The sequence below is a fragment of the Myxocyprinus asiaticus genome, chromosome 33 (genome assembly GCF_019703515.2).
Source record: "Myxocyprinus asiaticus isolate MX2 ecotype Aquarium Trade chromosome 33, UBuf_Myxa_2, whole genome shotgun sequence".
In the NCBI taxonomy this organism is placed as follows: domain Eukaryota; kingdom Metazoa; phylum Chordata; class Actinopteri; order Cypriniformes; family Catostomidae; genus Myxocyprinus; species Myxocyprinus asiaticus.
The window spans coordinates 12,194,468-12,221,324 of NC_059376.1; the positions used below are offsets into that span (position 1 = coordinate 12,194,468).

At 40.1% G+C, this 26,857-nt stretch overlaps 2 protein-coding genes across 9 annotated transcripts in view; one reads left to right on the forward strand and one right to left on the reverse strand.

Moving 5' to 3' along the window:
* Positions 1-5,175, forward strand: part of LOC127424302 (adhesion G-protein coupled receptor D2-like) — a 43,282-nt gene extending 38,107 nt beyond the window's left edge. For 3 of the 6 annotated variants that reach the window (XM_051669350.1, XM_051669352.1, XM_051669349.1), the window contains 2 exons: positions 203-261; positions 1,218-3,020. In XM_051669350.1, coding sequence (XP_051525310.1) covers positions 203-261; positions 1,218-1,274 — 116 coding nt within the window. In that variant the 3' untranslated portion in view covers positions 1,275-3,020. The other 3 variants (XR_007894446.1, XR_007894447.1, XM_051669351.1) reach the window with 3 other exon arrangements.
* Positions 4,936-26,388, reverse strand: LOC127424305 (steroidogenic factor 1-like). 3 transcript variants are annotated; one of them, XM_051669366.1, is made up of 8 exons: positions 26,194-26,388; positions 24,649-24,776; positions 23,989-24,130; positions 22,761-23,242; positions 22,347-22,505; positions 8,373-8,492; positions 7,721-7,868; positions 4,936-5,700 (listed from the first exon to the last, which is right to left on the reverse strand). In XM_051669366.1, exons 1-8 carry the CDS (start codon positions 26,276-26,278, stop codon positions 5,444-5,446), a joined length of 1,521 nt encoding a protein of 506 aa, XP_051525326.1. In that variant the 5' UTR covers positions 26,279-26,388; the 3' UTR covers positions 4,936-5,443. The 3 variants fall into 3 exon arrangements, with proteins under 3 accessions (XP_051525326.1, XP_051525327.1, XP_051525328.1); XM_051669367.1 differs by lacking the exon at positions 26,194-26,388 and adding an exon at positions 25,179-25,245; XM_051669368.1 differs by lacking the exon at positions 26,194-26,388 and adding an exon at positions 25,128-25,237 and having other exon boundaries at positions 4,937-5,700.
* Positions 26,389-26,857: the final 469 nt, after the last annotated feature.

A 26,857-nucleotide genomic window follows, 5' to 3' on the forward strand; every position in this document is an offset into this window, starting at 1 on the left:
AACCACATCTGTGGTAAAATATGATGCAAACATGTTTTTGCAGGTTTCGTAAGATTCACCCTAAAACAATGAAAAATGTGAACAGTGTGTATATATATATATATATATATATATATATATATATATATATATATATATATATATATATATATATATATTGCACAGAATGCAACATTTCTCTCTTTCTCTCTTTATCTGTTAGAGCGTTTTAAAGATGAAAGCATTGTGTGTTTCTCAATTAAACAAGCCAACGGAAGTCAGGTAAGCTGCATACTTAGTAACAGCCAAAGAATAGGGCACTTTTAGTTTAAAGTGATACTATAGCCACCTCTTTTATTTCAGGTGGTTCAGCTGACAGCCTTTAAGCCCTCAGGTAAAGAACTCTGTCTGAAATGAACCTGTTAGATGCATACAGTGCTGACAGCAGTGTCCACACTGAAGCTCTAAGGGGCGCAGTAGTTCTTCACACAGAAAGAATCTTTTGTAGGAATGAGTGAGAGATAAGAGATAAGAAATACTAATTCGAAAAGACTACAGATAAAAGTAGAGCATACCTAATATGCTCACATTAAAATAAGATTTAAAACCATGAAAAACTGTAAGCCTAAATTACGGTAAAATAGCATAGCATTATGAAGCATTGATATGTTGCTCACTCTTTACAATAAGGTTCTGTTTGTTAACATTAGCAATAGCTTTCATTAACTAATAATTAACAGTATAATTTACAGCATTTATTAATCTTGGTTAATGTCAATTTATAATTATACTATATTGTTTATTGTTGGTTCATGTTTGTTCATTTTATAATGCATTGAGTAATCTTAATGTATTCAACTTTTAATGTTAAAATGTATTAGTACATGTTGAAATTAACATTAACAAAGATTAATAAGTGCTGAAAAAATATTGTAAATTTTTTGTTCATAGTTCAGGATGTATTGCTTGATGTTAACATACTGTATAGAACTTTTAATGTAAAAAAAACAAAAAATATTATGTGTTGAAATGAACATAAACATAGATTAATAAGTGCTGTAAAAATATTGTTTAATGTTAGTTCATGGTAACTAATCCAGTCAACTAACATTAAATACCATATTATAACCAATATTACCAATACATTTTATTAAATTGTTACCAGTATTTTAGATCAATGGTGAACAAATTGTTCAGCCCCCCAAAAAATTCTGACCTTATTTCTCTCTTTAACACAGGCTGTTAAGGAGAAGACTACACTATGCCACACACACTCAAGCCATATCCTGGGATGAAGACACAACTCATTATGTGCTGCAAAACACACACATACACACACAGAGCAGCTTGAGAAAGCTCTGCCTCCCCCAGAGTTCTCCGGCCCCTATCATTCCCAGGGCTGAATCAGTGTTGAGTGAGTGAACTCTCTAAAACATGAAACAAGTCCTTTAGCAACTGTTCATAAGACTGCACCCAGAAGAGAACATAAAGACCTCTCAGCATCATGTGCTTGATCATTTTAGATGTCTAGATAATGTTGCATAAATGTTGTGGCACAGCACAGAAGCTCTTAGAACTAAGAATTGAGCATCATTTTCACATTGTTAATCATGGCCAGACAACAGAATTGTGTTGTTAGTGATTGTCAGTGGAACACTGTGCCAAATATTACATGTAAAACTGTATACAACATTAGTGTTAAAAACACCTTATTAAAATGTTTGTTTTTTAAATAAAAAGTGCTTGAATGTCCAGTGTACCTGTACTGTATGACACTGGTTGCTGTTATCACAACACATTATATGGCAAGCCCTTTTTACATTTAATCATGTGAAGGATATGAATTATAGATGTTTATAATTCAGTTTTCACTAGCAATGCAATTACAAATAAAATATTAAATACTAATGAAAAAATGCTCATTTTTGTTATCAGTAATTCAGTTTTTACTAGAAAAAATGTAAACTCTTGATATTAAATTTGACATCATTTCTAGGAAATACAGATTCTTGAAATCAAAAATTTAATTTAAATTGAAAAACATAATTATTGATATGTAACCTTTTGCTGAGGCATTTTCATTAGTAGAATTTAACAATGAGGTATTTTTGATATCAATAATTACATTTTTACTAGTGCAAATGCCTATTGCTGAAAACATCAATGTAATTACAACTAGTATTTTAAGTATGTTTTTAACTAAGGCTCGTATATTTGGATTTTGTTAATTTCAGATATCTTTACTGTTATTGTAACTAGTAAATAAGCCTTTTATATGATCTTTTACTACACTGCAATTTATTGTTATCTGAAATACATTTCTAGATATTTGAAATACCAAATCTAACATGTTGAAATACATTTACAGATATCAGAAATTAACATTTTTGCTAGTTGTAATTACATCTTTGACATCAGGAATGGATTTTTGTTCTAGTAACAATGTATTTATTGATATAAAAAATAATAATTTTGCAGTTGTTTGCAGTTTTATTAATAAGAAGTACATGCTTGATTTGTGTATTTGGAATTTCAGATAGTACAAAATTAATTATATCTGTCAATGTGTTTTGAACAGGAGTGAATGACAGATCATTGTGATGTTCTACTAGTAAAAATGCAGCTGCAGAAATTAATGTTGTTTTACTTGTTAAAATGTAATTTTTATATTATGAATCATTATTTATGCAAGTAAATTTTTGGATATGAAAAATGACCATTTTACTAGTGCAAATATAATTACTGAAATTCACTTGTAGCAATTCCATTGCTGATACAAAAAATAGCATTTTATTTAGTGAAAATTTAATTGTCGATATCTATAATTCATATCCTGAATGTGATTAAATGTTGAAAGGGCTTGTGAAACAAAGTGTAAAATACAAATACATTTACATAGTTTAAAAAAATAATTTTTTACATAAATTCTGGAAATTTGCATTGATAGCAACATGTTTATTTTGTCTGTCATGTGCTATAATCCTATTGCCCTAAAACTATTTTATTGTAATGGGCATACACTATTGTTATAATTTTTTTTTTTTTTTTTAAGCATAGAAAACATCTAGGTTACTGTCGTAACCTCCATTCCCTGATGAAGGGAACGAGACGTTGTGTCGATGACAGTGCTTGGGGCAGTGCTTGCAGGTTAACCACCTGATCCCTGAACGGGGTCGTGGGAACCTTGGGCACATAGCCCGGTCGGGGTCTCAGGATCACGTGAGAGTCACCCGGGCCGAACTCCAGGCACAGTTTGCTGACAGAGAACGCCTGCTGGTCCCCTACCCTCTTGATGGAGGTGAGCGCCGTCAGGAGGGCAGTCTTCAAAGAGAGTGACCCACCGTCGAGGGTAGTGAGAGCGGAGGAGTTCGCAAATCAGGTGTGGGCAGTAAAAGGTGCCTGCCACGACCGCGTAAGCTCCTCATGCACTTCCGGGAAGAAAGGAACGGGGGCGGAGCGTGGCCGTGAGCGGCACTCCGGCCCCAGGAACCAATCGTCGAGCTGCGAGGGTTTGGGGGGGAGTGGAGGCTTCCACTGCAGCCCGACACTCGCGGCTGCCCAGGCAAGCATGGCCGCCAGCTCCGCGTTTTCCTGCGACTGGACCACCGTACCCGAGGGTGGGAGTCCAACCGAGTCTTCCGCATCAGACATGGCGAGCCCGCTCTCCGATGCTGCAATGGATATCTCATCCTCTTCTTGAGTTCCGAACGGGCCCGCGGTCACATCCTAGAACCCGGCCGGGGCATACACGCGTGCAGGGGAATGGGAGGTCCATGGGGGGTTACCCGGCGGAGGAGCTTCCATTGAAGTCCCCAAATCGTCCCCAGTGCTAACCAACTCAGCCTCATACCCGTAGGTAGAAGGACTGAGATGGGGAGCTGCTGGGTTGCAACACGACCACAACGTAGCCATGGTCATGTTCTCGCAATAAGGATATGAACCATCCATGCACAATGTCTCCGCGTGGGAAGCACCCAAACACGAGATACAGCGATCGTGGCCGTCAGAAGCGGAGAGATAGCGACCGCCACCAGGAAAGATACACAAATGAAAAGGCATCTTGAAAAAGACACTTTCGTGAGTGCCACTCTTTTAGTTGGAACTATTCTCTTTTAGAGAGAAAATATACTCTTTTTTTTTTTTTCTCACTGTTGAAGCGCCCAGGGATGTACTCTGCACAACGCCGGTGCAAGAGGGGGAGAACCGCTGTAATGCGCTGTAAGACCAACAGCTCGTGAGAGCAAAAGAGATGAATGGATCAGTAGTAGTTCAGCTTGAATGAACACAACCACTCCAGCTCCTTTTATACCCGTATGTCCGGGGGAGTGGCATGCAAATTCCACTCGCCAATTCTCCAAGGAGCGACCCCTAGTGTCACTTCATCGACACAACGTCGAGTGAGTGACAGAAGGGGAACTGCAGTACTACTTTTTTACTCTCACAATTAAAACTAATGTTGATGTAAAAGTATGTATCTTTGTTGCCATTTGTGAATATACAATTTCACAAGACAAACTACATGAAATTGTGTTAAGGTAAAAAACAATTATTTTTTTTTTTTTTTTGTGGTTTAAGTATTTTTATAAAATGATACACTGGAATATATACTGAATTTGAATTAAATAATTGTGATAAAGATCTTACATGTTTCAAATTGATTTTATAAGATGCACTGTGCCTTTGTGAGCACGCAAGATTGGCAACATGTGTGAATGTTTTCTGACCTTCCCCTTATTATTGCCGTACAGAAGAGACTCTCAGAGAGGAGCAGCATGTCCGTCCACAGCACTTTTAAGAAACATTCTCATTCAAAGTAAGATTGCTTTTAGACTGCCACACACATGCAATCTCTCGCTCTCAGAATCTAGTCAAGTGATTTTTCATGAACTGCAGCATGCATTTTATTTTGAGTATTTTATTGTGACCAAATTTTTTCAGCTCAATGGAAAGACAATAAATTTGCAATAAAAATGTGCTTTAAATATCTAAATTTTTCATAGATATTACATATTGATGATTATGAAAACTTTGAAAGTGATTACATTTTGGACTGGCCCCTTTGAACATTTTAAATAGCTGGATTTGACAAACAATAAAAAGTACAAACAGTCAAATGACCATTATCCATAAAAAAGCACAAGGGCATTAAGGTAAATACAACGATACATAAATATTCCTCTTTAGAATATAAGATTACACTCCGGAGAATGAAAGACACACGATACAAAATGAGAAAAGGAAAGTGTAAAATGGTCTTTATATATAAAAACTGCTCTCTGAACCAAATATGATTGTCATGCCTTGTTTAAATGCTGAAAAAGAGGGTACAAATGAAAAATTATATAAATTCATGTAAGGTATGAAATAATTGCCTTTGGAAAAGTGTTCACAGTGTGCACATACAGTATGGCTTAAACTCAATACAACACACACTCTCACAAACACACACACACACATGTCACTTTCACACTGCAGTAGATCTCTTGGCATGAAGCATCTCCATGAGAAGATTGTTGCACGGCACCTCTCCGCACAGGTGTTTGTAGCACAGGTAATCCTCCGCTTGCGCACTAAGCGAGCGGACCTCAGGTAGCCGCAGTATGAGCTGGCTGAACCTGTCAAAACACTGGGGATACGAGTAGAGTGTGTACTCGAGCAGAGCACTGTTCACCTGCTCCTGAACATTCTCCACAAACTGCTGGTTCTCCAAGAGCTTTACATCTAGAAAGGAGAGAATCGATTATACTGTATGGTCATATATCATTTATTTCAATGTATTTATGAGCTGTTTCGAGTATGTGCATTTTTAAGTGTGTGTGTATGTGTGTGTGTGTTTGTGTGTGTGTATGTGTGTGTGTGACGGCCCAACCTGTCTCTGTGAGTGTGGGTGGGTGTATGTGTGTTAGGGTGACAATAACCCATTAATGGACCACTTTAAAGCATTAGCAGTTCTCATCAGAAGTGCCATTCACACATTAATTAAAATGTTGAATAATCTTTTCAATGCACTTGAAGGACACATATTACTTCTGAAGAAGAATTAAAAAAAAATTAAAAAAAAAACATAAATGAGACAGAGAGAGGAGACTATAAATTCTTTCATTTTCAAATGCAGTTTTCAGATGTTTTGTTTATTATGGCTAATGAAACTGTAATTGAAAATTTCTAAGAAAAGGTTTGTTGGGTACAAGAAGTTATAGTTACAACAAGTACATTTACTGCTAAGCACTGCTATGCACTCTATTCCAGATGGTGATGTATTTGATCATTTAAAAACATTAAAGTGCTTATGATATTCATCAAATGCACAATTTTTTACTGTATTGTGTACAAAAATGAACATCTATAATACCCCTATGAACATTCGCAATGAACTGACCAAATTCCAAAAAAAAACAAAAACAAAAAAAAAAAAATTTACATATGCTACACTGTTTAAATTCCATATCTTTTCTTCAGTGAAACTGAAAAAACTAAACAAAAACAAATGTACTGTACTCTGTCACTTCGATCTCACTCCATAGTTTAAGTTTAGGCAAAGTCAAAAGCTGTATCTTGATTTTCACACTATTCTGTACAAAACAGTATACAAGATTAGGCTTAGTGTGGCCCGTTTCAAAGTACATTGAAAATAGTATATCAAAGGAGCCTGGATGATATACTACTTTAAGGAGATTTTCAAAGTATGCATCCATGGATGTGTTTTGAGCTAATATTGCACACATTCCCTTATGCTATGGACAATTGTACAATTTTAAAAACTAATCTTTGTGGAATTCGAAAGCCCAACTTTTGAGGTTGTAGTCCAGAAATTTACACACTGCCCCACTCAGTTAACGCAGTTGTCTCAATGATGGCAAAGAGACATGCCAGGTTTAAAGTAAGCACGCAAAAGTGTTGTATAGTAATCGTTTGATCTATAGGTGTCGCTGTCTCCAGACTACTCGGGTACCCTCAGGACATTATGTCGAAGACGCATACCAATTTTTTTTTTATCCGACAAAGCATTCAAAAGATACATAACTTTTTATTAAAATTCAAAATGGTGGAGAGGCAATATGCCTGATGTAGGAAAAACCCCCATGACCCAAGGAATCCATAGACACCAACCTCATGATTTTAGGCCAAACTGTTCTATTAAAAAACAAATAATGGAAAAAATAGCCATTTTTGAAATGTCTTGACCCACAGGTGCAGCTGTCACCAAACATGGCATGTTTCCTCAGATCATGGTCATAATGAAGCATACTAAGATTCGTTTAAGCGTCTCAGAGATATAGCCTCAATTCTGTTTTAATGGCAACATTGTTAACTTCACCTTGGACGAAGATTAAATCGATAACCAATAAATGTGGACTCTAAAGGGTGGAGTTTTAATGTAAGGGGTCCATTACAATCATCATGAAGAGAGAAATTAGACACAAAAAGAATTCAAAATACACGTGCAAAAGAAATATGGATATTTGAACTGGTGGTGGCGCTATAGAGTTTGGCCTAGAGATCCCAAATTTGACCTGAGGGCTTTTCATACCCACAGCTATCAGTGTGCCAAATGTAATAAATTTCCTATGTATGGTTCATAGGGCTGCCATAGACACCCTTTGGGGAGGAAAAACAATAAGAAAACTACCGAATACAAAACTAACGAATACAATAGGTGTCACAGCACCTTTCGGTGCTTGGCCGCTAATAATTGTAGATTGTTGTAGATGCTAACAAACAGGGATGCAGCCATACTCACTGGGGTTGAAGAGAATAAGGGACTTCATGCAGGCCACCTCCCTTCTGTCCACCTGCATATGTTGCAGTCTCCTGGCCAGCTCCTGTCCTCTCTGCACTAGACTGTTCAGAGTCAGCCCCGCTTCAGACAACACTGCTGACAGCTCAATCTGCACAACACAACAACACCTTCATTAGGGTCACGTGCCACAGTTGCTAGGCATTAAAACATACATGATTTTCTCCACTTTTGGAAGATTTTCTTTAAGGTGAATACTTTAATGATCTGCACTTTGCTAGCCAGCAATAATATATTTAACAGCTCAATATCACATTTGACAAAAAATAAATAAATAAAAAAAAATTGCCTTGCTGTCAGGAAACATAAAAACAATGCAGAATCATTCACAGTAATGATAATAATCAGAATTTAAATTTATTGGCCAAATACCACTTATAGGAATTTGACATAGTGTTCAAAGAATATGTATTGTACCTATTGTATGTGTACAAAATGTATTGTATGGGTGTGTGACTAGTGTAATTGTAGTGAGCAGAATAAATAGAGTAGATAGAGTCTAGCAGCAATTAATTAAGAATGTGAGTAAAATGGTGAGTAAAAGTGAGTACAATGTAACAAATGCAATAAATTCAGTGGAGTTGGAAAACCTCACCTCCTGTCCTGTGATGAGGAGCAGACTGTTCTCTCTCCCATGACGCACCTGTCTGCAGATATGATCAAAAAGCAGAAGTTCACTCCAGCAGTTATGCAGCAGCCCCATCTGATCTCCCACCTAAATCATGGGAAGTACAGTCTTATTGTTTGGTTATGACATTGTTATTATTTGTTATAAAGGGTTAGTTCACCCAAAATTCTCTCATCATTTATTCACCCTCTTGCCGTCCCAGGTGTGTATGCCTTTCTTTCATTAGCAGAACACGTTTTAAGAAAAATAGAAAAATATCTCAGCTCAGTAGGTCCTTAAAATGCAAGTGAATGGAGATTTGACCTTTGAAACTCCAAAAAGAACAGACAGTCAGCGTAATTGTCATCCATATGACTCCAGCGGTTAAATTCAAGTCTTCTATAGTGACAAGATTGCTTTTGGTGCAAAAAAGATCAATGTTTAAGTACTTTGAAACTACTTTGAAATCATCGCTTCCGGTCAGCAGCAGTATGTGCGTATGACATAATCCTGTTGGTATGTTCACGTGTGAACTGACGCACACACGACATACCCGGAAGAGCAGCACTGTTTACAACTGAGGAGGAGGAACACTGCACAGAAGCTTCATTGGTTCTGGTTTAGATCTGTATTTGTATCTGTTTATTTACTCACTTCCTACTATGGTGCGTTCGTGCATTTATCCTGGATGTTTCAACCGAAAGAAGATTGCGAGATTACATACGTAACATGCCAATGCAAATTTGTCACATGAGAAACCACGTGAATTCAGTGCTCTCGTGAATGCACGTTCTGCTGCTGACCAGAAGTGATGGTTTATAGATAAAAATGTACTTAAATATTTATATTTATCATTTTGCACCAAAAGTGATCGTGTCACTTTAGAGGACATTAATTTAACAGCTGGAGTCACCTGGATGATGTTTATGCTGACTGTCTGTTCTTTTTGGAGCTTCAAAAGTCTGATCACCATCCACTTGTATTTTAAGGACCTACTGAGCTGAGATAATTTTCTTCAAATGTGTTATGCTGAATAAAGTCATACACACCTGGGATGGCATGGGGATGAGTAAATGATGAGAGGAATTGCATTTTTTGGTGAACTATCCCTTTAATAAGAATAGAATTGTAACTTCATTAAGTATCGACACAAGATTAAATAATTTTTATTCGAATTTACCAATTCCAGCCTTTGTATTTGCATTTACATACATTTGAATTGTTATTATTATTATTATTATTTATTTATTTTTATTTATTTTGACTATGACTAGCTATTTCCCAAGCTCTGTAGTGAAAAATGATGCCAAACACCAGTACTTACTGGATATGTCCCATTTAAAACATTTGAACTGTACTTTACATGCAAAAGACACAGATATGAACACCTGAGATTAATTGTTAAGTGAATAGTCTGATGAAATAAATTTGTGAGGTCGGAGCCATAGAGGCTAGTACACGTGCTCTGACCAGGAACAGATCTTGTCTTTTCGGTAAATGAGTGCAAGTTAGAAAGCCTGAGTTAGATGCTAGCTCCAGAGACTGAACAAAGCTAAAGCTATTTTTCCTAAATAATTGTGAACATAAATAAACACCACTCGCACATTTGAATGGTTGTAGATGCGCTGGACACAAGAAAAAATCCTGCACACTGCCGTATCTTGCAATTAAACACATTTAATCACAGTCCTATATTTATTCAAACAGCAATGTTTCTGACATAGTAACTAAATAAAATCACTGTACAGTATATACCAAAGCCTTGTCTGCTCAGTTGACCGTGGGTGAGTGACACCCATTGCATCCATTAAAGCTCCACTTCAGGGTTCGATATATTAAACTGTGGTGATTAAGTGAGTAATGTGAGTTTGAATCTGGCTAGTGGCATCATAATCCCCCCTGTTCTCTTCTACAAAAATCAAATAGGTCTGATCCTGTCTGTTCTACTCAAATCGTCCAAAATGGTCTTCAACTACACAACAAGCAATACCGTGTGGCCTCTGACCCTAAAATTCAAACCTGTGAAGAAATACAGCCCTTGCACACAGATGAACAGCTAAACGGATCAAGATCATAAAAAATCAGCCGCTGTGCTCATATTGAATGTGCTGTATTTATGAACGCCAGATGACCTCTCACACCTTTTCACCTCTTTCTGTTTGTCCTTCATCAGCCTCTCCATCCCTCTTGTCTTTCCACCTCTTCCTCCCCCTCTAATCCTCTGTCCTTTTGGTGGGTTGTGAAGGCCATGTTGCATCAGTATATTGATGCACCGTAAAGCTCTAATAGAACTGTAGTGCCAAATATATCAACCCCAGCACAGACACAATTACTCAAACCATATATCTGCCCTCTACGCCCAGTCTAAACTGCCTCAAGCCCCAGCAACATAACAGCTTGACCTCACTTGTTTAGACACAGAGTTTGTGGATACAAAGTAAGTCACAATTTAGATTTTCATTGCATAGTCGCTGTATACAAATGATCACCAATACAAACACCCAGTTTGTGCACCAGTGTCAACATTTTACAAGGGCTTGAGGCAAACATGCCATTGAATGTGACACAAATGCCCCAGATATTTAAAATGTGGGGAAATACCTTTGTGGTAAATTTTATGAGATGAGTTATCTAACATGTCATACATTTCATAATATTCTAATCTAGTCTGGTCTAGTCTAATCTACAGGTTAAGTGCCTCTGCAGACACTGCAGACCTGTTGCTCTCAGCTATTTGTATTCGCTGTCTCGGAAGTGTTGTTGAATACGTAACTATTATAACATGTTTTCTGTTGGAAAATACATTAGATAAATAAATGCTAGAAAGAATATGCCCTAGATATAAGAATATATAAGGTTTAAAAAACAAAACAAAAAAAAAACTAATTAAAAATCAATTCCAGCCAGATGTCATAAAAATTATGTGACTGTCGCGACATTTTTGCAATATGATATTACGTAGTTCATTACATGTATAGCAGCAGTTCTGAGGTGAAATGTCCACCCAAACAGATGAGGTTTTTAAGGTTAATGCTCTATTATGATTTAAATCAACAAAGCCTAACTCCCTCCAGTAAACCTTAAATCTAAACCTTACCAATGGTGTAAGAAAAAGCAAATTTGAAATAAAAAACAGATGAGATTTTTAATACTTTGAGTTTAAAATCAACAAATTTTACCTCCCTTCCCTAATCCTTAAACCTAAACCTAACTGACAGTGTCATAAAAGCAAATGTGAGATGAAAAAGCAACTGCTGAAGCGGCCACATCATTTTGTGCTGCTTCTATTACACTTTTGACTCACGAGTCAACTCGCATGCTCTTTTGGACTCCTTCTCCGGTCCTTTGCGTTGCAGGTGCAACTCTCTTTTAGATGGGCTACCGCGCAATTTGATTGCGTTAAAACAAGCTTGTAAATGTAGTTGGTTAAAATGCAAATGTAAAAATTTAGGCAGAGGCTTTTTTGCACTAAGTGTACATAGCAAAAAAATAAAAATACATCAGTGCAAATAGTGTTAGATGCTATTTACAACCCAGTGCAAATAGTGGCAGACAATATTTGCAGCCCTAATTAAATACTAACATACAGTACACTAAAGAGGTATCACTACAGCATGTGTTTATTTAGAGTCCCACAGATACCATGCACCAACCCCAAACCTCACCCAAACCTTACCTTGAAAAAAATGTAACTATGGTTCCCTATCTGTCACTCACTTGACGTTGTGTCGATGTAGTGACACCAGGGGTCACTATTGGGAGCCCGAGACACGTCTGGTCTTTGATGTATTTGCATGCCACTCCCAGGGACATACGAGTATAAAAGGAGCTGGTATGCAACCACTCATTCAGATTTTCTCTTCGGAGCCAAACGGTCATGCTCACTGAGCTGAATTCCCACGACTGTTCATTCACCTCTGCTGGATCTGACAGAGCATTTCAGCGGCTTCTCCCCTGCACTGGTGCAATGCAGAGAATGCCCCTGGGCGCTTCGGCAGAAATAAGAGTATATTTCTCTAAAAGAGCGGCACACACGGAATGTCTTTTTAAAGACGCGTATTTTTAAAGATGCCTTTCCGATTGTGTGTTATTCCTGGTTGCGCTCGTTATCTCTCACCTTCTGACGGTCACGATCACTGTCTTTCGTGTCTGGGCACTGCTCACGCGGAGACAGCGTTCGTGGATGGTCATGTTATCATTGCAAAGACATGTCCATGGCATCGATGCGGTTGCGGCTCGCCTTCGTAAGAAAGCAAGCCACCCCAGAGGCTCCCCACCTCGGTCCTTTTACCCACAGGTATGAGGCCAGCCCGGCTAGCACTGGGGGCGATTTGGGGACCCCAATGGGGCCGCCTCCGCCGGGTATCCCCCTGCGGACCTCCCATTCCCCAGCACACTCGTCTGCCCCGATCGGGCTTCCGGATGAGTCCGCCGGCTCGTCTCACGGCGAGTTCGACCTCTTATTCGGAGCCCGCGAAAGTGATGAGCTCTCGAGCGCGGCATCGGAGAGCGGGCTCGTCCAGTCGGATGTGGAAGCCTCAGCTGGGCTCCTCCCTTCGGGGACAATTGCCCAGTCACAGGCTGACGCGGAGATGACAACATAGAGTGGAACCCTCTGCTCTTCCCTGAACCCTCGCGGCTCGATGATTGGTTCCTGGGCTCATGGCACTGCTCAAAGCTATGCCCCGCCCCCGTTCCTTTCTTCCTGGAAGTGCATGAAGAGCTGACAAGGTCGTGGGAGGCACTTTTTACTGCCCGGTCCCAATCTTTTCAGCTTCCCCGCCCTCACTACCCTCGATGGTGGGGCGGCCAAGGGCTATTCTGCAATCCCCTGGTGGATAAAGGTGCTCGCGGTGCACCTGTCCAAGGCCTGTAGGTTTACGTCTTCTCTGATGGCCAAAGCCTACGGTGCCGCTGGACAAGCCGCCTCAGCCCTGCACGCCATGGCTTTCCAGCAAGTCCGCCAAGGCGCTAAAGGAACTGCATGAGGGTTGTTCCACCCCGGGATTGATGCAGGGACTGTGCTCGGCAACCGACCTCGCTTTCCGAGCAACGGAGGTCACGGCGCAGTCTCTCGGGCGGACGATGTCCACATTAGTGGTCCAGGAGTGCCACCTTGGGCTCAACCTGGTCAAGATGGGTGAGGCCGACAGGACATGATTCCTTGCTGCCCCCATCTCCCAGGCTGGCCTATTTGGCAACACTGTCAAGGACTTTGCCCAGCAGTTCTCGACGGTGGAGCAGTAGATGGAGGCTATCCGGCATATCCTGCCCCGGCACGGTTCAAGATCCCGCACCCCATCTACTCGTCACCAAGGGCATGCCCCTGCAGTGACTGCACCGGCTCTGCCACAGCCTGCCCCTTCGGCCCAGCCCCAGCGTGGAGCCCACCGCAGGAAGCAGACGCCACCTGTCTCGCAGCCGCCCAGAACCCGTGAAAGGCTTCAAAGCGCCCTTGAGACGGGCGACCCAGGGATGATGAAACCCGCTGCTCTGGAGCTGGTAAGCAGACCTCTCCATCTTTTTGTTACCTTTGCATTTAATTGCGCTGCATGCCCCTGTGGCTGCAGTACTCAAGAGTTCAGCAAGAGCGGTTTCCTTGTTCCCTGGGTCACGTATCTGGTGTGCACGGCTGTCATCACGACCACCGTCCACCACTCTATTTGGCAGGTTTGGCGCTCCAGCGGCGGTCTCCCGCCCCTGAGCACCCAGCTGTGTCACAAATCCGCCCCCGATGTGACAGTCTTCAGGGGTCACGAGAACAGGCCTCTTCCAGGCTGTTCTGGGGGTGGTCACAAGGAGCCAGGTAAGTGCTTCGATATCCCTAGACTCAGCACAGCCACGACATGGCCCGCCGCGAGGCCCCACCTGCCTGTACATCCGACGACGTTGTCCCTTTGGTCCCCCTTGCGCGGAACTTGGACGCATGGCTTGCGCTTTCCAATCCGTCGCGATGGCTGGTCCGGACCGTCCGACTTGGCTACGTGATTCAGTTCACCGGGCATTCCCCCAGGTTCAGCGGTGTCCACCTCACCTTGGGGAAGGACGAAAACGCTGCTACCTTGCACGGAGATCGCTACCCTCCTACGGAAGGGCACGATAGAACCTGTCCCTCCAGCCGAGATGAAGAAGAGGTTTTACAGCCCCTACTTCATCGTACCAAAAAAAGGCGGTGGGTTGCGGCCAATCTTGGACCTGTGAGTACTGAACTGGGCTTTACACAGACTCCCGTTCAAGATGCGGATGCAAAAACGCATTCTGGCGAGTGTCCGGCATCAAGACTGGTTCGTGGTGGTGGACCTGAAGGACGCGTACTTCCACGTCTCGATCCTTCCTCGACACAGACCCTTCCTGCGGTTTGCATTCGAGGGTCAGGCATTTCGGTACAAGGTCCTCCCTTTCGGCCTGTCCCTGTCTCCTCGCATCTTCACGAAGGTCGCAGAGGCAGCCCTTGCCCCGCTAAGGGAGGTGGGCATTCGCATTCCCAACTAACTCGATGACTGGCTAATCTTAGCTCACTCTCTGGACATGTTGTGTGCACACAGGGACTTGGTGCTCTCACACCTCAGCCGACTAGGGCTTCGGGTCAACCGGGAAAGAGCAAGCTCCTCCCGGTTCAGAGCATCTCTTTTCTCGGTTTGGAGTTGGACTCAGTCTCTTTGACAGTGCGCCTCATGAACGAGCATGCCCAGTCGGTGTTGGTCTGTTTGAAGGCGTTCAAACAGAAAACAGCGGTTCCACTGAAACTTTTTCAAAGGCTCCTGGGGCATATGGCATCCTCAGCGGTGGCCACCCTGCTCAGGTTGATGCATATGAGACCACTTCAGCACTGGCTTCAGACTCGAGTCCTGAGATGGGCATGGCGCTGTGGGACACATCGTGTGGTCATCATGCCGGTCTGTCAGCGTCTTTTCAGCCCTTGGACCGACATCTTATTTCTATGGTCAGGTGTTCCCCTAGAACTGGTCTCCAGGCACATCGTGGTCACGACGGACGCCTCCAAAATGGGTTGGGGCGCTGTTTGCAATGGGCACGCTGCTGCCGGCTTATGGACAGGCCTGCGACTGCATTGGCACATCAACTGCCTCGAGTTGTTGGCAATTCTGCTCGCCCTGCGGAGGTTTCGGCCTTTGATCCAGGGCAAGCACGTGTTAGTTCAGACAGACAACACGGCAACAGTAGCATATGTCAACCGCCAAGGCGGTCTGCGCTCTCGTATTATGTCACAACTCGCCCGCCGTCTCCTCCTCTGGAGTTAGCAGCACTTCAAGTCACTGCAAGCCACTCACATCCCGGGCAACTTCAACACTACAGCGGACGTGCTGTCACGACAGGTTACCCTCAGGGGAGAGTGGAGACTCCACCCTCAGGTGGTCCAGCTGATTTGGAGTCGATTCGACAGGCACAGGTGCACCTGTTCGCCTCCAAAGAATCCTCCCCACTGCCCGCTCTCATTGACGCCATAACTATGGCATATCACGCCCAGGACATGCTGCCCCCTGTAGAGCTATGAGCCCATTCTACCAGGGGTGTAGCAGCTTCCTGGGCCCTGGCCAGGGGTGCCTCTCTAACAGACATTTGCAGAGCAGCAGGCTGGGCAACACCCAACACCTTTGCAAGGTTCCGTCCCAGGTAGTGGCACGCAACACAAGTGGATAAGCCCAGGATAGCTGGCCGGGTGTATCGCTTGCATAGCGCCTTCCACCTCCTTCTGAGCTGAAGACGTGCGCCATTAATTCCCAGTAGTGTTCACAAGTTTGTTCCCTGGTTGACTTCCTCCGAGCCCTGTGGCAGTCGAGTTTTCGGAGAGACTCGCTGCCGTCCCAGTACACGTGCTAACTAAGAGTCCTGTTCTGGGGTAGGTGCTCCGCATGTGGCGGTTCCCTGTAAGGCTAACCCCATGCGATTATATATATTCCGCTAGTTAGTTTCCCTGTTGGCAACCTGTGTCTTCCTTGGGCAGAGCCCCAGACCTGGTGTGCTGGCTATGAGGCACACAGTAGTCTGCCCACCACACACCGCCAGTTCACATAACACAGTTCAGCCAATTGTGGCATTTCGTATAGGGACCCCTAGTGTCACTACATCGACACAACATCAAGTGAGTGACAGATAGGGAATGTCATGGTTTCTTGTGTAACCTCTGTTCCCTGATGGAGGGAACGAGACGTTGTGTCCCTCCTGCCACAACGCTGAACTACCTGCTGAAATGGCCGGACCTTATATCGGCTCCTCAGCATAAAACCTGAATGAGTGGTTGCATACCAGCTCCTTTTATACCCGTATGTCCGGGGGAGTGGCATGCAAATACCACTCGCCAATTTTCATTGGCCTTTTATCAAAGACCAGAGGTGTCTCGGGCTCCCAAGAGTGACCCCTAGTGTCACTACATCGACACAACGTCTCGTTCCCTCCATCAGGGAACGGAGGTTACACAAGTAACCATGACGTTTTCCTACAGTAACCATAGTATCACCGTGATATTTTGTAGTAAAATCATAGTAACCACAAAATTAAATATGGTTACCACATTAACACCATATTACTGTAGTAACACCATGGTTAATTGCATTAAAACTGTGGCTTCCACCAAAAAATATGGTTACTACAATATTACTATAGTAAAATCATGGTTAATATTACCTGGATCAAACCTTTCTCTAAACTCTCCAACCTTCACTGAGACCAAATCACTGTGAGGAAATCAACATTTATATTCATTTTTTTTTTCTCCCAATTTGGAATGCCCAATTCCCAATGTGCTTTTAAGTCCTTGTGGTCGTGTAGTGATTCGCCTCAAAAATTGTCGTTATACATACAATAAGCCATGTAAAAATCATTTGGCAAAAAATTTACTGTAGGTATTGTAACATTAATTTATAAGTCAGGTTGATCAATTCCAAGGAGAAAATATTGCTCTAAATCAAAAAAGTTAATTCCTCACATTGATGTAGACAAGCATGTGGGGGATTGCACGGTTCTAAACAGAGTTCAAGAAAACTTAAATCTGAATGCAATCCACATTTTCTGCATTGCATAATACCTTTCAGCAGCTGAAAACAATGCAGAACTCAGACAAGATGGAGAGCTGGGATTCCAGAGCTATCTGCTGCATGGAATGTAATTAAGCACTTCTGAAAGCATTGAGTCTGCAGGAGTCAGTCCCTGGCATGCATATTCAAACTCTGACACATTGTACATCCTGACTCGTGGATACTGACACTGGTTGCCATAACTACAAAATGGAATCGATTGTGCAGAAAACATGTAAAACTCATGCAGGTGTGAATAGGCAAAAACAAAGTTTGATACTCAACCCTACAGTTTATCTGTTAAGGCAGATTATTAATGTTCATCCAAAAATGAAAATTCTGTCATCATTTACTCACCCACATGTCGTTCCAAACCTGTATGACTTTCTTTCCTCTGTGGAACACAAAAGGAGGTGTAATGCAGAATGTTAACCTCAGTCATCATTCATTATAATTGCATCATTTTACCCTACAATGAAATGCAAAGGTGAATGAGGTTAAAGCCCCCTGGCCTGTTTTTGAGTTTGTTTCAGTGGTTCATAACAACTCGCCAGGGCGAACTTTTAGGAAAACTTTGTACCGGCTGCTAAACACCTTCTTACTGCCATTGATCCATGTTTTCGGTAGGTGTGACCTGGAGCTCAACCTACTTTGAGTCCAACAGCTAATTCGCTTCCAGTCAGTTAAGATCAGCCAATATGAACACACTGTCGTGCAGAGTTATTATCAATTATACGATTGTTCACGTGGCGCAATTTTTTTAGTCTACTAAAGGAATCAAATCTACTCAAATACTCCTAAGTGCCCATTCACTCATCCGCCATCTGCAGCAAAAGCCATTCATTCATCTGTCCACAGTAAGACATGCCTATCATCATTTTTTTGTCTGTATTGTACCCATTAACACTCTTTTATACACCCATTTTTGCAGTGGTATCAGTTTCATCATAAATTACAATAATTGTGTTTTCAGCGCATATTATGGCCGCATATAGCATGTTAGCGCATTAGTGTCATGAATGCAGAAAGTAATCATGACAAATTACACATTATCTACTGCATATTTAATACTTTACATTATCATCAAATAGTTAAAACAGCTTGTTTTACTGATCTTGTATGAATTCTTTGCATATAATAAGGCATGAAGTCATTATTAACACATTTTAATGTCATATTTGTTAATATTTAATATGTAGTCTTTAGCGTCCTCATATTTAAATGGCCCTCTAAATGCCTCCCCCAGCAGTGTGGCCAGTGTCTGAATGTACGAAAACAGTATTTCATGGCTCAGCTGATTCCAACTTCTTTTTACCTCTGAATGAAAAATGAAGAAGAACTTCTCAGTAAGTATGCTGGGGCCTTAACATTCTGCCTAACATCTGCATTTGTTTCCCACAGAACAAAGAAAGTCTTACGGGTTTGGAAAGATGGAAGGATGAGTAAATTATGACAGAATCTTCATTTTTGAGTGAACTACCCCTTTAACAATGAAGTTTGAGACACATTCTGCTTGTTTCAACCTATTTATCTTTAAAGTAACTCTGTATCTTAATATGTTGTAATCTGCACCACTCTGTAACCTGAATAGCAACTGAGTGTCCAAATTATAGATTCCAAATTACGTCTAATGCCTCTTTTTTATCTCTACTCACACATTTAGCACTGCAAGAATGCACAATTTGCAAGTATTCCTTGTAGAACCTCACAGAAGATTACAGCCATGCTAAAGTTAGATCAACCAATAAGGTTTTCAGAATATGGCTTTACAGTTAAGCTGTTTGATTGAGCAACCATTTTGACTTTGACACAGACATCAGCAACACAACAAATAAAAAACAAACACATCCAAATGTAATCTTAGTTGAAAAGCTGTCAACAGCAAAACATTCAACAACCACACAATATCTTGATGTCTTGGTGCACCTAACTGTTATCATTCAGTAAGATGCACGATCGGGTGACAAAACAGCAGACTTTTTCCAAAGTAGTTATTCACTTATGGGACAAGACACTCAACCTTATAACCTAAAGGATCATGCAACATTTTAATGATCACAGAGTCATGTAAATCACACGCATGTCTACTGAGCTATTTAAACGAGAACACACCATAGACTCCTAATATTTTTATAAAAAGCTAATTATAATTACTACAGACTAACCCTACCCCTAAAATATTTTTTTAAAACATTTTTCTGGGTTACACTTTACAATAAGGTTGTATTTCATAAACTAATAATGAACAATACATTTTTACAGTATATATTTATCTTGGTTAATGTTAATGAATGAAAATATAATTGTTTATGTTTAGTTCATGTTAGTACACAATGCATTATGTAATGTTCATATATACAGCTTTTAATTAAAATAAAATCAGCCTGGCCTCATGAACATTACATGACTGTGGCAACATTTTTGCAAAGTGAAATTACGTGCTTCATTACATGTCTGGCTGTAGTTTCCCAGTGAAATGTCCAGTAGGGTTGTCACGGTGTATGGTGTTACTGGTTATACTCGGTACATGGGACAACACCGGTGTGAAATTTTATACTGGGTAAAAGGGGGAAACATTATGAATGGAACTTCCAATATCAATAAAATAGCCTAATGAATAGAAATAAAAATTTTTTTTAAATAAAAATAGTTGACTAATGAAGAGTTTACGACCCATTATAAATTAACCTAAATAACGCATTGAAAGCCAGATTTTTACCAACGTATCAAATTACACAGACAGCAAAGTACGCACACTAACAGAAGACGTTTAATTGCAGGACATGCATGGTGGGTAACTGTAAGACGTCTCGGATTCAGATTGACACAAGAAATGCTGTTAGACACAGACATGCATTTGAAGAAACACTTTATTATATTTTTAAGAACAGATAACAGAAAAGCCGTCTATGTTCATGTCTGACGCGCTGTTTGTTTGGAGGCGTGCAGTCTCGTGGAACACGCTTATGTAAAGGGTTCTCACTCTTTTTTGTTTCAGTCTTCTGAAATCTTTTTGCAAGAATAGTTTCATCTATGAGAATGCTGCAAATTACCTCAGACCATCTTAGCTCAGGAGGTGCTCTGAGTTCAGTTCACTTTATTTCCACAGAGCAGTTCGTTGTGAACGCAACTGTGCAGGGTCACTTTATATGTAGCCTATACATCTATGATTAAATCATAAAATAATACAAAAACACGTTCATCTCAAACCATATTTCAGTGATTATTATCATCATTAGAATTATTATGTTTACATTTATAATTGTTTTTATGTCTTCATTTGTATTAGTAATTTTCCACCTGTTGTCATAGATGGGTACTTGCATGACGGTAAATGGAAAGGTGGTTATATATGATTTTATTGACCACTTCATTATTTTAATTGCTTTTTTGTTTCGTTTGAAGTGCAATTTTAATTTAGAAATGTCTTTGGTTTAAGGTTTAATTTTTTAAATAAAGTAATTTAATTTTCAATGCAAAATCACTAAAGCAAGAATATTCACCGATCCCTCAGCCAGGGGGTTGCCGATGTAATTGGATATTGTGAAATATATATTTTTAATAAAAATATTGTGAACAAATTTCTTGCATATCACCCAGCCGTAGGAGGGAACAAAACAAATGTATTCACACATATTCAATGTCATTACCCTTCCAAAGCAGCTAAACTGGGTCCTGGGATGAAAGGTAATAAAACACCAACATTAAACCTGCAACAACCCACAATAAGTGATGTATTTGTCTGGACAACTAAATACCTGACTGGTAGCCCATGATGGAGAGAATGCATGAATGAAGTAGGTTCGCTGCCAAAGAGATGTTGCCCTTCACAACTGTTTTAATTAAGAGTCTTGAATTCACTTAACCTGCATGTTTTTAGACTTGTGGGGGAAACTGGAGCACCTTGAGGAAACCCACATGAGCACAGGGAGAACATGAAAACTCCACACACAAAGACCCAGTTGAACTGGTACTCGAACCTGGGACTTTCCTGCTGTGTGGCAACATTGCTAACAACTGAGCCACCATGCTACCCTATTGTGTAGGCTATTGCTTAATGAAAATTACCCCATAGTACCACTTAGCATCCAACCAGCCGTAATACCGGTGTTAGTCGGTATGTACGTGAACACCGCACCAGTGTGAAAATTATATCGTGGCAAGTCTAATGTCCAGCTGGGGGCATCAAAAGCGAGTGAAATGGTGTCATAATAAGACAAGGTTTTTCAGGTGAATATTAGATGGAGGTTATGAGTAAAACGTATCTCCCTAACCTAAAACTTTAACCTAAAACTAACCAATAGTGGTCTAAAATCAAATGAATGGTGAAGAAACAGTCATCTTTACCTATAACCAACATCTACACCTAACTAATAATGTTCAAAAACAAAATGAGAAATGAAAAGCACATTTTCTGTAGCAACCCCGTCATCTCATGTCACTTCTATGACACTTAATCTCACGTGTCAGCTTGCATGCTTGACTGGTGTTGAACAGCGTACTTCAGAGTCCAAAGACCAACACTCAATGAGGTGAGCTATATGTGGAAGCTAATCACATAGGATAAGTGCATAATTGTAGGTGAGTCTATAATACTCACCTACAACTGAGTCTATAATACTCACCTACAATGTTTCGTTTTTCAAATGATGCGTTATTGTAAAAGAGTTTGGATATCATAAGCAGTGTGTGCGTAATAGTGCAAAAAACAGTCTTTATAAAGTCATAATCAGCCGTTGTACTTGTGATTTGTGTTTAAGTGAATAAAACGCAGTTGTTTTAGTGCCTCTAGTGTTAATTTCAACAGGAAACTGCGATGAAATGTAGAATTTGGCACGTAAAAGTCAGTTTGCAAAAATTTAGTTAAAGTAACAAGGTTGTTAAAAATGCATTAGTGCACTCATTTTGTCTTTTCTCTGTAAAGCTGTACCTTTAGTTCCTTGAAGAAGACACAACTTCTTGCCCACTCGACAATTGAGAATAGTGTCTGATCTGCCATGACACATAACAGGCTGAAGGGCCGCGGTTTATCCAGTTTACCCCTGCCACTTTGCTCCTGGTGAAGGAAAGCGCAGATTTTCCCTCTCACCTGGAAATACAAAACAATGTTAATTTCACAGTAATATTAACACTGAATTTGAATAGCACATATTGAAATCCTAGAATGACCCATTCTAGAGTTTTTACACTTTAAAGTGAAAGCTCTTACCTACCTGATCTGACCCTTAAAAATGACTTACATTGGTGTGACTCAAATAAAACATTTTTACATATGTTCCCCCTAATCTTGTATATTTAGTGACATACTTCATTCACTACTATCTCCAGATCATTAGACCCATACCTGCTCCTCATCTGGATCGCAGCTGACCAGCTCTAGCACCAGTGGGGGCAAACCTGGGTTCATAGGACTAGTGTGTGGAGAGGCGGGCAAGCAGCCGTCAGGGTACGGGTACCCTAGTGAAGAGTCAGGGGAACTGGAGTATGCATCTGGATATTCTGCCTTAATGGATCTAGTAGGCAGGGACGGAGCAGTGTACTGGTACTGAGCTGGAAATGACCCATAGCTCTGCAGGGCCACACCCAGGGCCGGCGGGCAGAGAGGAGGGCAGTCATACTCTGGAGAGGATAGTGAAGAGGGATGGGGAGTGGGGAGTGACCCGGGATGAGGGTATTTGGTCTGGGCAGTGGATGGCAGGGTTGGATTGGGCTCTATTTTAAAGCTGGCTCTGATTAAAGCTCTTTTCTGTTGTTTAAGGGCACGATCGCGCTTGTACATGGGGCCAAACTTATTTCTTCCCCCCCTCATTCGATCTGCTCTGACAGCTGGGGAGAAACAGGGAAACCAAGTATTAGGGTACATCTTATCCTCAATAAGACAAAACAATGCAGGCTTCTTTATGCAAATGTGGCACAGTTAGCAATTTAGGCTACCAAAGGATAGCCTATTTTAAGAGCTCTGTGAATAAAAAGCCAAATAAAGCAAGGAATGAGTAAGTCAGAGGGGAAAAGGCAAACGGATATTTCTCTTCATATGGACATTTTCCTCGCTGGTTTTTGTGAACTACTAGAGCCTACGTGAATCCGCGAGCCTTATCAGCGCGTGAGGAATGTGTCACAGGCGCGCGCGGAAACAGGTGCTTCTCTGCACGCGGCCTGGGAATCGCGCGCATGGAGAGCAAAATGAGACAGAATGACAGGGAGTTGGCCATCTACTAGCCTATATCTACCGAATAAGACATAGCACAAGACTGTAGGGTCATGAAACCTTAAAACGTGTTTTCTGAGACGTAGGCCTACGTATTGCCCAAAATGAAAGACAGTGATAGCGCATGCTGTTTAATAATTTGAAAGAATAATTTAACTAGTAATCATTTTAAATTATTTTTGGTGTATGACAATTTTCTTCTTTCGGGCTTTATATCAATAGGCTAAGTGAATGTAATTACATTTGACGTCACCTTTTCAAAAATGATTTTAAATAGGATCATGAAATAGGCCATATGACGCAAACATAAAATACAAAACTTTCGTTTCGAAGTTGCTTTTTTCTGATGGAGAGCAATGCTTACCCTCGAGTCTCATGCCGACACTGAGGCACTTCTGAAAGCGACAGTAAGGACATCTCTTCCTCTGGGTTTTATCAATGCCACAGTCTTGGTTCTGTGTGCACGTGTATCTCTTGTTATTCTGAACCGTTCTCTTGAAAAACCCCTGTATAATAATAGTATATAATATAATAAGGATTTTATTCTATCAGGATCCTGTTCAAACAACAATACAGAACAAAATGAAGACTTTCACGGTGGCTCTAAAATGATGGGACATCTTAAAAATAGGACTGGTCTCTATTACAATGCACCCATTGCGATTAATCTGCTTTAATTGACACATGCAGCAGTTCGCGTGGATTGTGGAAATCTAAAATAAAGCCTGTTTTATTTAACCACACACCCAAAAATGATCGGAAACACAAACATTAGCCTATTATAGTATAATGCATTAGAGATCATTCGTTTATGTACAATCAAATAATTAGCTACAGCTTCTTCATATAAAACTAATTTAGCCTATATATGTAACATACTAATATATGCATAAACTGAGCCCTTCAGCATTGTTAATGACATTACGAAAAAATGTATATATATATATATATATATAGGCTAAAACCCCGACAGGCATGCAATTCGTATGTAAATTCGTGTGTAAATAGAAATTGTATAGTGTACCTTACAACTTTCACAGGTAAGAAGTCCATAATGATATCCAGACACTTTATCTCCACATACAGGGCAAAGCTCTTCAAACTCTTCATTTGATGTGAAGTCCATCACACTGACTGATGCGTCTGGAAGCACTGAATACATACCATTTATTTACATACCATACATACCGATTACAGTAGCCTAATTACTTGTTTCCTCTTGAAATATCTCGTGTTACACATAAACTCAACACTCAGCTATCACTGTATAATAATAAGGAAAAACATTTTAGATTAATTTAAAAGAAAGAAAGAAAGAAAGAATGTCAAGTATGTGGTAATCTGCAACTGAGATAATTTAGCCTGTTCTCCTTTACAAGTTAGCTTGTGCATGTGCATTAATTTCTGAAAAATAGCGCTAGTAGTAAAATGTTTAAATCGTAACAATTCGACAAAATAACTTAATCACATAGGCTAATAAAAAATGATGCATAAGAAATATACATTAGCTTTTCCAAAAGTGCAACTTCAAAAGGATACTTAAGATAAAATTACGGTATAGAGATCTTGAGCGCAGACCAATGCATCTGTTCATGCACCTACTAATATCCTGTAGGCCTGTCTGTACAGTGAGGAACTGATATATTTGATTGTATTGGATCTTGTAATGCCTCTTACCCACGCCCACTCCAAAAGACAGACACACACACACACACACACACACACATTCTCTCTTTACTTATAAAGTTACCATAACCTACTAAAAGGCCTGTTATAGGCTGAGAGGGCAGTTATTCATTGCAAAACATACTTGAAATTATCTAACAATGTACTGACGTATAACTGAGTTTTTACAGAGAATCATGATCATTACAAACCAAATAACAATTGTTGAATTGTTGAATTGATCGATTATTTCCGAAAAAGCCCTTGTTAATAATATATGCGTACAATTTTAAATAGTTATTACAAATAATTATTGCTGCATCCGAAAGCAGTATATTTAGAGATGTTTCACAGATATTAAAAGAAACTTATTTTAACGACAGTGTCAGTTTATGTCAATTTTCTATTATGACACCACGCTCTCTGCAATTCAAAATCAAAGTGATATTATTTTCACTTACATAATGCATTAGGTTTTTTGGATATGTGCATCCTATATTTCTACACACATAGCCTATCTTTAAATGAAAATGCAAGTCAGCAATTAAGTTAAGTCAGCTTAGCCCTTTAGCTTTCACAATTCAGTGGCATGTATGCACTTAAATCTTAATGATGCACAAATATATTTTTGAAGTGGATCATGCTGTTTGAAGGTCTGTAACCGCACACTCACACACCTTTTACCTTTAGCGAAATTTGAATTTATTCTAAGGGTTATTTCTATTTTTATTTATTTATGTATTTATAAATTACAACAAGGAATTTTTTTTATTCTTCATGGAGTATTTGCTCTCCGGGGGAGAACTGAAACTTAAAACATTTGACGAAAATAAATAAATAAATAAATACACAGCGCACGTTCTGAATTCATGCTTTACAAATGTAATCTAAGAACTGTGCTTACCTTTAATATGTGCGTCCAGCATTTGAATGAAATTAGCGTCTGTTTCATTCAGCTCCAGGGATCTAAAAGTTTCAGATCCAGTCATTTAAAAACTTCATGAGCCAATACTAGCAGGTTTGCAGTGGCTGAACGATCTTCTTTGCACATAACATTGAATCAGAACACTGGAGAGGTCTTCATTGGATAACGCGCTCATGTGACAACCCGCACCAAGATGATGCGCTCGAGCAGCATTATATGATCAGTAAAAAAAAATAAAAAAAAATAAATAAATAAAAAAATTGTATTGATGCAGAATTCACAGCGTATTACAAATAATTGTTTGGAAATGTTGTATTCATGTTTATCAATGATACCATCCACATATCTTAAATTATAATAACATTATTTTATTATTATCACAGTATATCATTATTTTCACTATCGGACACAACCCCAAACATTTCATTAAAGCCTAGGTGTCCTCTTTCCCGAGAACAATATGAGAGATTCTTATGTTTTGTTGGTGCTATGCATTATGCATCATTTATACCTGATCTAACCCATAAACGTAGTTTTGTTGACGTAACCTAATATATTCAGGTGGATTCAGTAGACCTACTGTTACATTTTTTCTTCTTCTTATATTTTAGTCTTTAATAAAACTAGTTAATGTAGATGTTAC